The 13,755-nt window shown below is 37.6% G+C and overlaps 1 protein-coding gene across 12 annotated transcripts in view; it reads left to right on the top strand.

Moving 5' to 3' along the window:
- RALGAPB (Ral GTPase activating protein non-catalytic subunit beta) overlaps positions 1–13,755 on the top strand; it is a 101,845-nt gene that overhangs the window by 79,751 nt on the left and 8,339 nt on the right. For 10 of the 12 annotated variants that reach the window (XM_032294963.1, XM_032294961.1, XM_032294960.1 and 7 more), the window contains 6 exons: positions 1,964–2,122; positions 4,142–4,307; positions 6,936–7,058; positions 8,687–8,823; positions 11,533–11,641; positions 12,396–12,474. In XM_032294963.1, the coding sequence (XP_032150854.1) occupies positions 1,964–2,122; positions 4,142–4,307; positions 6,936–7,058; positions 8,687–8,823; positions 11,533–11,641; positions 12,396–12,474 (773 nt within the window). The remainder of the gene's footprint in view (positions 1–1,963; positions 2,123–4,141; positions 4,308–6,935; positions 7,059–8,686; positions 8,824–11,532; positions 11,642–12,395; positions 12,475–13,755) is intronic. The other 2 variants (XM_032294962.1, XM_032294955.1) reach the window with 1 other exon arrangement.

The following is a 13,755-nucleotide window of genomic DNA, read 5'->3' as shown; positions in this document are numbered from 1 at the left end:
TAGATTAGCAGAAAATTGCAAAATAAAGATATGACGACCTTCCCACGATGACAAATTCTTATGTAATGACAGTACAGTATCAAAATGAGGAAAGTCAATGAAATGTTAAACTAAGAGGTAAAAATCATTGGAAATTGAAGGCGGTTTGTAGGTAATATGACTCCTAGTTAGACAACCATAAGAAAATCAATAAAATATTTAAAATAAATGAGAGTTAAGATTGCCATACAAAAAAGTACAAAAATTAATGATTATCTCTATGATATTCACTTAAAAATACAATGCAAAAATGCACCATTTACAGCTGTAATACTGACAAAAGCTACCTTAACAAACTATGTACAAGACCTAGAGGAGGAAACTTTTAAAAATTATTAAGAGATACAAAATATGTGTATGTTATATTCCTGGATTAGAAGATCATACAGAAGAACAAGCTGAGGAAATACCTTATTTAAAAAAAAAAAAAAAAGATGAGGATATTCTGGCCTATAAGGTGTATTGCAGCATGCTTGAGGTCCACAGTTCCTTATCCATAATTTCAAAGTAAAAACTGAAAACTGGAAAATTTTTTATATATTTGTAGTAAATTCACTTAGTGGCAAAGTTGGACCTAAACTGACATAAGGCCATTTGTAATTTTATGTCACTTAGTGTGAATACACTTCGGTTTGACTGCAGAAATATTAATGTCTTTTATAGAATATTGCCATAAACCTTGCTAGGAATGTTATGTAATTGACTAGAAGACTAGGCTCACAATCCTTGCCAGGGTGAAAGACAATCATTCTTGCTTTCTCTGGAGGATGCTTTCCTAAAAGACACTGTGGTTAGCAAAACCTTGTTTGGCAAGATCAAGATCTCAAAGAAGATAGGGGTTTAAGAGGAAAACAAAACAAAAATGCATTTTTGAAAAATTTGTAGACTTAATTGTGTTAGAGAAGATTTAGGTTTTCAGAACAATTGGCAGAAAGGGTAGAGCTGTCATACACCTTCCCCACAGCCCAGTTTCCCCTGTTACCAACATCTTGCATTGATGTGATGTATTTGTTATGATTGATGAACCTATGTTGGTGCATTGCTGACTGAAGTTGGTGATTTACAATAGGGTTCACTCTGTGCTGTACAGGTCTCTGGGGTTTGACAAGTGTGTAATGACATGTGTCCATCATTACAGTGTTATACAAATAGTTTTACTGCCCTGAAAATCCACCTCTTCATCCCTCCCTCCTCACTCCCCACTCAACCCATATCAACCACTGGTCTTTGTACCGTTTCTCTATAGTTGTACCTTTTTCAGAATGTCATATATTTGGAATCATACAGTATGTAGTCCTGTCACACTGGCTTTTTTCACTTTTATCAATATGCATTTAAGGTTCCTTCGTATGTCTTTTTGACTCGATGGTTTATTTCTTTTTATTGCTGAATAGTACTCCATTGTATGGATATACCACAGTTGATTTATCCATTCACCTATTGAAAAACATCTTGGTTGCTTCTACATTTTGGTTATTATGAATAAAACTGCTGTAAACATTTGTGTGCATGCTTTTGTGTGGATGTATGTGGGAAAATAGGACCAAGGTGTGCAGTTACTGCATTGCATGGTAAGCCTATGTTTGGCTTTGTAAGAAATGGCCAAACTGTCTTCCAAAGTAGCTAGACCATGAATGAGAAAAAAGGTATATTAAAAGTAAGTTCTGGAAAGCACAATATTATAGAGAAAACAGGATTCAAATTTATATACACATATAATCTCAGTTGTCTTTAATTTTTAAAAAGGCAAATAAAAGAACTAAAAGGAAATATGTTAAATAATTTCTTGAAGATTATGGTTGTGTTTATTCCTACCATTCTATATTTTTAAACTTAATTTTTATTAAACCATGAGCAAGTACTGTTTTTATAATTACAACAGTGAAAATAGGTAGTAATTGCTCCTTTCTACTTTTGGTGGCAGGAACCTCCAAATAGTCGTCTACCTCCTCACCTTATTGCACTTGATTCCACGATACCGGGGTTTTTTGATGACATTGGGTATCTGGATCTCTTGCCATGTCGTCCTTTTGACACAGTTTTTATTTTCTATATGAAGCCAGGTCAGAAAACGAACCAAGAGGTAAGAATTATGGAATTATTTTTTGGTAATTTTTTGTGCTATAAATTTATACATCTAAAGAAAATAGATGAGGCAAAATTAATATGGAGAGTTTATTTGAGCCAAAATTGAGGACTGCAGCCTGGGAAATGCTGGAGAGTGCTTCCAGGAACAAAGGAGGGGCTCACGTGTTTAAAGATAAAAAGGGTGAGTCAGTAGAGCGGAACAAAAGTTGTTTTTTAGGAATTCTCATTGGTTTACAGAAATAACATTGATTAGTGAGTGGATAAAAAATATTGAACTGTAGGGTATGAGTTATCATGTCAAGCACTGTTAGATTAGTTTATGAACTATTGGTGGCAAAATGACTGGCTTATTACCATGCTGAACCTCAGTAAAATTGGATTAATTATAGAGATTGGGAATCTGTTTTGAAGTAAGTCAGTGCATTGTTTGTATGAGAATAATGAAGCCACTTTTCTCCTACCTGTACAAGAAGACATAAACCCTTGAGGCACTTCCTAACCCAGTTCAGTTTCCTTAGGTTTTTAGAAGCTGAGGGTGACTAGGAATCAAGGAATATTTCCTGAGACCTCCTTTGGAATGTCTCAGACCTGCCTTCCCTAGCCACAGGGTAGATTAAGATTAATTTCTGGCTGCCAGCAAGTGGCATGCAAGTTGCATTTGATTCACTTATTGCTTCTTGACTAAATTTTCAGAAATTGTTTATTTAAAAGTATTACTTCTAGGTGAAAATTTGAATTGCAATAACTAGAAGTGGTTGTTAAGTCAGTTTCTTGGCACTCATAAGAATATGAAGGGATATGGGTAAACTAAATGGGTTCACGTCTAAAGAGACTGGTTTTGTGTTTAAGAGGTGATGACCTTGCAATGACTTGCAGTGGGTTTAGATGCAATGGATGTAGCTTCCTATATTTTGACTTTCACAGGCCTCTGTAGGATCTTGGCATAGATTAGCATTGTGTGAATGACATCAGTGATCTGTGGACTGGCTGCATCACAGTCATTTGGAGGAATTTTTAGAAATAGTGATTCCAGGATTCTGCCTTCACTGATTTTAGTGTAGAAGGTCTAGAGCCGGCGAAGAGAACCTTATTTTTAGGAGATTTCCCAGATGATTTTGATATACCCTGCTCTCCACCCTCCCCCTTTCGTTTTTAATTTGGAAAGGAATTCTTTGTTTTCCTTTCTTTAGAAGTGAATTTTTCAAGAGCAGCACTATTGCCATCTTGGGCCGGATAAGTTCTTTGTTGTGGGGACTGTCCTGTGTATTTTAGAATATTTAGCAGCATCTTTGGCCTCTACCACAAGATATTTGTAGTGTGCCTCACCAGTTATGACAACCAAAAATGTCTCCAAGTGTTGGATGTCCACTGAAGAGTAAAATCACCCCAGATGAGAATCACTGTTTTAGAATGAGGGACTCTTGGTGAGGCCTATCGAAAGCCCACACATTACATTAGTGCTTAGTGAAGAGGAGAGAACTTTCTGGTCACTTCATTTTTCCTGGAATTCTCTTCTTTGGCCTAAGAAAAGGATATTTTCATACCCATTTATTAATTACACATGTTTATTGAATTTTAGTAGGTTTTATAGCATTTTTCAAGATCTATAATTAAGTAATTGCATACCTGTGTAATATTTTTCACTAACCAGACAGTAAACTCTGTGAAGGCAGGGACACAGCGTCTGTTAGTAAACATGCCTGGTTCAGTAATTGTTTTGCCAGGAAGAGAGCTCAGAGCTTTACTTGCATTACTTCACAACCATTATTATTATCTCCACTTTATGAATTAAGAAACTGAGGCAGTGGGGCTAAAAAACTTGCCCAAGTCTCAGCCAATCCAAATCTGTCTAAATCAGAATGCATTTTTCTCTATAGCGATATATCCTTAAGTTTATTCTGAGCTTGGACATGATTTGTCAGAAGCTTCAAAGGCTAACCAATTTTTATGAAGATTTATTTTGATACGTTCTTTTGTTTCCTTCATTATAGCTGATGATTGGTATGTATTTCAGATTTTAAAGAATGTGGAGTCTTCCAGAACTGTTCAGCCCCATTTCCTAGAATTTTTGCTTTCCCTTGGCTGGTCAGTTGATGTGGGCAGACACCCTGGTTGGACTGGGCATGTTTCCACCAGTTGGTCTATTAATTGTTGTGATGATGGTGAAGGATCTCAACAAGGTAAAACTCACAATGTTTCATATGTCAGTTGTTTCTTGTTTTGTTAGTCTTGATTATTTCCCCCCTTTACTATGATTTATAGTCTTGTTAAAAACACAAAACCAGCCTCGGTACAGTGGCTCATGCCTGTCTTTGGAAAGCCAAGGTGGGAGGATCGGCTGAGGCTGGGAGTTCAAGAGCAGCCTGGGCAACATAGCGATGCACCATCTCTGCAAAAAATGGAAACATTTGCTAAGCTTGAGGGGGCATGCACTTGTAGTCCTACCTGCTCAGGAAGCTGAGGCGGGAAGATCACTTGGGGCCAGGAGCTGGAGCTATGATCATGCCACCGCATTCCAGCCTGGGTGACAGAGCAACTCCCTGTCTAAAAAACAAAAAACCAAACAGACAAGTAGAAGTACATAAAGGAAAATGATCCTTACCCTAATCCCAGTCCTGATAGGGTAACTTAGTAATAGTTTATATATTCTTCTAGACATTTTCACTGTGTATGAAAGATACATATACACGTAATGATAGAGTTAATTAACACAAAATGACTGGCTTATTACCATGCTGATAATTTCCTTTTTTGTAATATGAGTAAGATTCAGTTTTCTATACAAATGTTGTAATAAATATTGGTCATCCATACAAAACGATACAGCTTCCTAACAAGCATGTTTTGTCTAATAAGTAGTTTTCTATTAACCAGTCTGTTTTATCAACTGTGGCTGTCAAAAGAGTCACATTTAAAGGTTACATTCTTGGGATATTATACCAAAACCTTTGTGGTAAACAGCTAATCATCTCTGAGAATTTTTTGCCCATTCTGAGAAACTAATCAGAATAACACATACCAGAGCAAGTATAAATTTAAACTTAAGACCTTTGCCCCACCTGGCTAATGCTTTCTGTTCCTGGGTTCCTGAGGTCACTGGAAAATTAATATTACTTCTCTAAAGTGGTTAATGCCTATGTCCAGTGCACATTTTTCATTTTGATAAGTATGTCAATTGGATACTTATGGTTGCAAGTATCAGAAAACATGACCCAAACTGCCTTAGATTTTGAAAGTTATTTATTGCCCATGTAACTGAAAATTCCAGAGGTTAGTTAAGTTTTTGGTGTCATTTGATCAGCATTCCTGTTTTATTTCTCTCAACTTTCCTTTAGCTTTGCTCTCTGTATTTTGACTTTTCCCCAGCTTGGCTTCTCTCATAGTGCAGAAAGGCAATTCCAGACTTTACATCCACATACCACAGCAGCCTGAAGAGGATAGATTAGCTAGATCTCAGAACCCCCTCCTCCCCAAATCCAGAACTACATAGCAATTGGACTATCCCAAGCCTGTCCTTATGGCAAGAAAGATAGAATGACTCTGGTGGAGAGATACAGACAGGATAGAACTAGTATCGAATCAGTCCCACCTGCACATTTTGCCTGCTGCAGAACAGGGGTGAATAGAGTGGCTGTTGGGATAGTAACCACAGCGTCTGCTACAGCAGATACAAAGTACCTGCCTGGAGTCCACACTAGGAGTCAGAAAACTAAAGCTCATTCCTGTTTTTGTAAATAAAGTTTTATTGGAACTCGATCACACTCCATTTTACACATTGTCTATGACAACAGCTTTCATGCTACAATGGCAGAATTGAGTAGCTGTGGCAAAGACCTTCCTACCACACCTAAAACATTAACTGTATGGTCCTTTACAGAAAAAGTTTGCTAACCTCTGGTTTAAGCTTTCTATTTGCCATACCTTCACCAGCATTAAGTATCTTCCAGATTTTTAGGTGAGAAATTTTTAACTTTCAATAATGGTTGAGCATATCTTATCATATTTTTATTTCCTGAGAAGTACTGGCTCATTTCCCTGCCCAATTTTGGTCAGATTGTTGGTCTTTTATGTATTACTGGTAGGACACTGAGTTCATTTTAATTGAGAACTATATAGCTCTCATGAGCATTTCTTTTGTTTATTCAGTCTTCCTACCCTAGAGCAGATACTATTACCAAAACTGCCTGTACGTTTTTATACAATGTCACTGACCATTGAGGAAGGTGGAGCATAGGCCAATATGAGGAGCCATAGAGAGAGACCAGGGATAGAAATGTCTTGAAAGCAAGAGTCCAGAGACCACATGCACATGGGCACTCTCTCTCTCCTCCCTCTCTCTCCCTTCCCCTCCGCTTCACCTTCCTCCTGCTGCTTCTGCTGCTGCTGCTGCTGCTGCTGCCGCTGCTGCTGCTGCTTTCTTCTTTCTCCTTTCTTCCCTCTTCTCTCTCTCTGCCTCTGCCTGCTTGCCTCTCTGGCCCAGCTCCCTTCTGAGGGACTGGGCTGGTCTTCCTTTTGATTATTTATCTACCTGATCCAAAGGACTGGTCCCTTAATCTGCCTCATAAATTAAAAGCCCTGCTAATCAGAAATGGTCTGATATATAGCTGTTTCAGAAATGATGAAATTAAGATTTTTTGATTTAAAAATAAAGACATTTAAAAGCATTATATTTTCTTTCACACTAATTGTTTCTTGTTAGAAACATATGTTTTATTTATCACTTTATTAGCCAGTTAACATTTCATGTAGCAAGATGATACTGGTTTTTTTCTACTTTTTGAAGCAGTAATGTAGTTTCTTTTTCCTAGAAGAAGTGATTCCCTCTGAAGATATTGGAGCTAGCATTTTCAATGGACAGAAGAAGGTGCTGTATTATGCTGATGCCCTTACGGAAATAGCTTTTGTGGTTCCTTCTCCTGTGGAGTCCTTAAGTAAGAGCATTTTCTGCATGGTCCTATTTTAGGATCTATTTTTATATTCCTGGGTTGTGGGATATTACTGCATTGGAAGAGATTTTGAAGTGATCTGAGGCATTCTCTAGCTTCTAAGGCATTATAACAGATTATGCAGAAGTACAAGATATCTTCTCTTAAGTTTCTTACAGAAAGTAGTTAAAGACAAGCAAACTGACCCTCTAATAATCTTTAAATATTGAAGGAATCCCACTTCAACCCATATTTTGCATTCTTTAATTAGTTTAATCAATACATAGTCTTATTTTCCAGTTCATTTCTTTCTCCAATTACGAGTGATCCCCCACCTACTCTCTATTTCCATATGAGAGCCTTTGCATGGAACCACATAGAATCCTACAACTTAGAAGGATCTCATGATAGCATCTGGCCATTCTTCTAACACTGAGCAAGAGAAACTTTTAAGTAGCCTAGAAAAGATGGTGGTCAAGAATTTGCTTTTTAAGGATTGGGAGTGATTATTACTTCTTAGTCTGAACTCACAGTTTTGTTTTGCCCAGAACCTTTGCTTTTTGCAAATTAAGCCTGTTTCTTCATGTCTGACCAAGCAGGTGGTCAGGCAGTAGGTAGAAAACTTCAGCTTCTTCTTTGAGATCATTTGTAGGATGGAATACAATACATCAGGATTTCACAGTCTCATCTCCAGACTAATGACTTTTGTTGTGCCCTACCTTGGTAGCTTCCTAACCTTTGTACTTTGACCCTTGATTTCTCACTCTAGGCCCCTCCCTGTCTTACTCTCTGGGGCCAGCTGTATCCCTGGAAGGTTGGACCTTCCATGGTTTAGATTTGTATTATAGCAGCTATTGGGCTTCCTGTCAAAGTTTTGGTTTACTACTATAATTCCAGAAGCCAGAACCTGTCCTTCCTCTTTGAGGACATACCTGCCTGGCTTCTCTGGCCTAGCCTGTTAGTACCAGACAAGTCCTCCCAGAGCTAGAGCCTTGTCCTTTCACTGTAGCTCCTGCAATTGGGTCTTTGTCTTCTGTTGTGAAACATCCCCTATGCCAAATGTGTCCACTCCAGTGCCAGCTCAGCTTCCTCCTATTTCTGATACTTGGGGTTTGGTGTTTTTTGTTTTTGTTTTTGGATGGGGTAGAGGATAACTTCCTGTGTGCTTATCTCCAACCAGATTGCTCTTAATCACAGAGACTTGGTCTGCTGTAGCTTCTGGATGTCTCAGTGCCTATTTGGCACAAAGCTACGTGATTGAATGTGTAATCAAAATATTTCAGAGAGTAATAGTGGCATTTATTACATTCCACATCTGAAAAGTCAAATATTTTCTAGTCTTATTTTAGTTATCTGTAGAGCAGGAGCTGGCAAACTACAGTGGCACAAGCCAAATGCAGCCAAGAATGGATTTTACATTCTTAAAGGGTTACAAATAAAATACAAAGAAGAATATGCAAGAGATCTGTATGGCCAGCAAAGCCTAAAATACTTAGTACTGAAGTTCATCAGCTCTTGCTCTAGAAGCAATGCTTTAAGTGACTTAAGTGAGACTGGTGAGCATAATTAGTTTTAACACTCTTGCTCCGAATAAGTGATATGTATTATAGTTGCTTTTTTCATTTACCCTGTAGCTGATTCATTGGAAAGTAACATCTCAGATCAAGATAGTGATTCAAATATGGATCTTATGCCAGGAATTCTGAAACAGCCATCCCTGACACTTGAGCTTTTCCCCAATCATACAGACAATCTTAATTCCTCACAGAGGGTAAGTTACTTTGCTGATATGTCTCCAAAATTTTGTAGTGGAATGGGGGTAATTAAAGAATCTTGCCTGGAAAGCTTTTAACTTTAACCCAGAGAGTAATGATATTAGAGTACTGATTCCTTAGTAACGTAATTTTTAAAAATAAAATTCTCACAATTTTTTCTCTTTTTCAGCCTGCAACAAATAGTTCATTCTGAGACAACCTTTGTAGTTTCTCTTGATTTCACCATTCTGGTCCCATCTCTCTCACCTGTTCCTTTTTAAGCCTAGGTTTAAAATTTGTCCCTGAATATCCGCTAAAGTTATTGTAGTAACTACGTGGTTTTTTTGTCTTTAATCTTATAATGTTCATCTTAAACAAGTCTGACCATATAAAAATAGGAACATTTTGGAGAATAACTCAGTATGTGGATAGATATTCTGAGTGAGGAACACAGCTCCTGCTACAAGAAGAGCTTTTTGCTTATATCTTTTTTCTGACCTTATCGATTGTTACTTCTTTATCTGTGGTTTACTCTCATGTTGTCTCTTCATCTTTACTGAAAAGGATACCCATAAGTGATAGCAAAAGTACAGGATCAGATCAGAAGTGTAGGAAGATTGACTTAGAACAAATCATAACAAAGACGGAAGTGTCAGCTTGATAAAAGGTGTTCCTCCATTGTGCAGGATTTTAGGTTGGCTTTCTTCCAAAGTGAGAATTATTTTTAATGTAAGTATATGCCTCAAAGAGAATACAGGGAAGTTTTTACCTTTAAAATTTATTTAGGAAAAAAATGCCAGGTGGTGTAATAGTCCCTGGAGTAGACTGATTTGAAAATTAGGAGTTTTTAAAAGGTTTGTACAGAATACAGTTTAGAGATGAGCAGTCAGTATTGCATGGCAATGCAATATTTTAGCTAAATCTAATACTTAAAAATTTTTTTTATTTGAGATTTGTTTGTGGACAGATCTAGTATTCAGTGATTAGCTGCCTTTATACTCATTTTCTGAATGACAGCATAGTTATTCCTCAGAACCCAGATAAAACACCATGTTTTTATTTCTCACTTATACTATAGTTTGCAGACACTAACAAACTAAAAAAGAAAAAGAAGAAAAATCATATGGTTATCTCAGTAGATTGGGGAAAAAGCAGTTGACAAAAATTCAATACTCGTTTATGAGAAAAGTTCTCAGCCAACTATGAATAGAACTTTCTCAAGTGGATACAGAGCATCTATTTAAAACCTATAGCTTAGGATTATACTTACACATTATACATTATTATTGAATGCTTTTCTTCTGAGATGGAGGACCAGGCAAGGATGTCTGTTTTCACCACTTCCATTCAACATGGTAGAGGAGGGCCTACACAGAGAAATAAGACAAAAGGAGCTACAGTACATAAAGATTAGAAACAAAGAGGTAGAACTGTATGTATTTGCAGATGACATGATCATGTAAGTAGAAAACCCTGAGGAATCTTTTTTTCAAATCCGCTAGAACTGTTGAGGTGAGTTTAGCAAGATTGTAGGAAAAAAGTCAGGGTGTTGGGTAAAATTTTAAGATAATCCCCCGTGACCTTTGCCTGTGTATAATGTCCTCTCCTGTGACTATGATAAGATATCCACGATTATGGTACATTATTTGGCAAAGGAATTCTGTGGGTTTAATTAGGTCATTTTGACTTAATCAAAAGGGAGATTTTCCAGGTAGACCTGACCTAATCACAGGAGCTCTTTAAGTCTTGGGTTAGAGGTCAGAGATGGAAGAAGTCAGAAAGTCAAAGCTGATTAGGAGTCTTGATGCTAAGAAAGTAGTCTGTGAATGTGGCCCGAGGTCTGTCACTAGTTTGGGAGAAATCTCTTGCTCCTGCCATTTTCTGTGACTGTCAGAGTAGATAAAAGCATCTGGGGACTTGTCATGGAGTCTGGTCATCTGGTAAAGACATGTTTATTTCTGTGCTAATAAAGCAGTTTTAATTTTAAAATTCACCCAAAGTATGAGATTCTCCCCTCTGTACACATAAGCTCTGATTAGGACTTTAGCCTAAACTTAGCTCTGCTGCATGCCTCTGAAGAGGTGCAGCTCAGAGTTCCAGTTTGCTAAAGGAGAGCCGCATAGTCCTGTGGGCCTTGTAGTGAAACTTTGAGTTGATTAGGATGGCGGGAAGCCAGAAAGAAGCACACTGCATGGTAACAAAGGCCTGAACAACTCTATTTTTCTTTCTACTGATGAGAAAAAGGAATTAGGCATAGATTGCAGTAGAAGACATTTAGTCTGGAAGACATTTAGGAATAACTTGCTTAAGGGACATTTTAGAGATTAGGATCCCCAGGCAAGTAGTGATGTTGCTGTGATGGGGAAGCATACGGCTCTCTGGCCCTAGTAGAGACAGACTCAGATCCTTTAAGCCCTCATTAAGATACTGTGTGTAAATTTTGTTTTTATTAATGCAAATTATAATTATTCAGTATTCCTTTCATTTTTTTCCTTTGACAATTTTAAGCCTTCATTTTCTTGTCCTAGGTTAAGACTGATGAACAGGAGCCAAAGAAGAGCTTTGTTGCAAATGTATACACTTTTTCCTAAAGTGATTTTTCCATGACCTGATACTTGTATCACTGAGCATCTTGATAAATGAATGACTGGGTGGTTTTATTAAGCCAGTTTTGTTGTTGTTGTTGTTGTTATTTTTTCCCGCTCTCCGTCTTCCTTTCCATACAGCTCAGTCCCAGTTCCAGATTGAGGAAGCTGCCTCAGGGTCGCCCTGTTCCTCCCCTTGGACCTGAGACAAGAGTTTCTGTAGTCTGGGTGGAGCGCTATGATGATATAGGTACTGTATGAGGACTCTGTCCATAAATAAAATGACAATGACTTGTTAAATGTCTACAGGAATGGGCACATAAGCATGGTGTGGTGGCCAGGAGCTAGTCCTGGAGCTCAGCAAGCCTGGGTTTGCCCCCAGCTCCAACCACTCAGTTTCTTTAAGCCTTAGATTACTCCTCTGTTAAATCCTGGTACTTTCTTCATAGTTGTGAAGATTTGATGAGACTAATAGATACAAAGCTTTTGGCTATTCATGTTAGCATCACAATCAGTGGTTTGTTGCCAATTGGTCTCAGTCATCCCAGGACCTTTGGAAAGGGGAAGGGCAAGCACTTCACTTACCCTCTCTTCACCTTCTGCCTTGTTTTAGTATAAAGCTTAATTTGTCCTTAAGAATTACGCTCTGGGTAAGTTTTTTATGATTTTTACGTAGGGAGCGTTAGAGCATTAGAAATGTATACTTTGTGGAGAATCCCATACAGCCCAGAGTTTGTGGGAAAGTGTGATAGTTACTTTTCAACCAAGCCCTCAAAGACCACAGAACATATTTTTCTAAAAACTCTTTGCTTTAGATGAAATTAGCTAAAAAATGTCTTGAAGGAGAATTTTTTAATTTGTAGAAACTAATTAAGATGGTATTTCAGGACAGCACAGTCCTATTTGGCACTTATTTACATAAAGAGATTAGAAAATTAGTTTTCCTATTATCTGTTTGGGAAAATGGGGGAGATATTAATTGTAATGCTGTCATTTTCTTCCAGAAAACTTTCCCCTCTCAGAGCTGATGACAGAGATCAGTACTGGTGTGGAAACTACTGCAAATAGTAGCACTTCACTGAGGTACACTCTTATTTGCTTGAAGTTTATCAGCATGTCTTTATTTTACTATATTGATTGTAGCTTAACAAATAATTATGAAAGCGTTGTAGACAATTAGAAATAAAAATAGAGAAAAATGATCAAAGAAAGTAGTTTGTAATGTACAAAGTTATCAAATTATTATAGCATGGATTTTTTAAAGCTACTTTATTTAGGTGTGACTGATGGACATGTTAAAAGCTGTACATATTTAATGTATACAACTTGATGAGTTTTGAGATAAGTATATATCCATGAAACCATCACAACAATCTATTCCATGAACATGTCTGTCATCTCCGAAGTTTCCTCCTGCCCACTTCATTCATTATTACTTTGTGATAAGAACACTTAACATAAGATCTACCCTCTTAGCAAATTTGTAAGTACACAATACTGTATTATTAGCTGTAGCCACTATACTGTACTGTTGATCTCTAGAACTTATCTTGCATAACTGAAACTTTATATCGTTTGGCTAATACCTCCTCATTTTTCCCTCCTTCCAGTTCGTGACAGCTAGCATTCTACTCTCAGCTTCTCTAACTATTTTAGATTCATCATATAAGTGATATTATGTGAAATTTGTCTTTTTGTGCCTGCCTTATACTTAGCATAAGGTACTCTAGACTCATCCATGTTGTCACAAATGGTAGGATTTCCATTTTAAGACTGAATAATATTTCATTGTATGTGTACACCACATTTTCCTCATCTGTTCGTCCATTGATGGATGTTGAGGTTGTTTCCATGGCTTAGCTGTTGTGAATAATGCTTCAGTGAAAATGCCAGTGCCGCTATCTCTTTGAGATCCTGGCGTTAGTTGCTCTGGATATATACCCTGAAGTGGGATTGCTGGATCGTATGGACATTCTATTTTTAATTTTTTGAGGAACACTACTGTTTTCCACAGTGGCTGCACCAGTTTATATTTCCACCAACAGCATATGAGGGGATTCCCTTTTCTCCACATTCTCGCCAACACTTGTTTTCTTTTGGTTTTTTTTTGAAAATGGCCATCCTACCTGGGATGAGTGCCATCTCATCAAGATTTTGATTTGCATTTCCCTGATGATTAGTGACATTGGGTGCTTTAGCAAGATTTTTTTTTTTTTTTTTTTGAGACGGAGTTTCGCTCTTGTTACCCAGGCTGGAGTGCAATGGCGCGATCTCGGCTCACCGCAACCTCCGCCTCCCGGGTTCAGGCAATTCTCCTGCCTCAGCCTCCTGAGTAGCTGGGATTACAGGCACGCACCACCATAC

This window comes from Sapajus apella, unplaced genomic scaffold (genome assembly GCF_009761245.1).
Source record: "Sapajus apella isolate SASKATOON/1434 unplaced genomic scaffold, GSC_monkey_1.0 scaffold33, whole genome shotgun sequence".
In the NCBI taxonomy this organism is placed as follows: Eukaryota; Metazoa; Chordata; class Mammalia; order Primates; family Cebidae; genus Sapajus; species Sapajus apella.
This window is presented reverse-complemented; position numbering and strand designations above follow the sequence as displayed.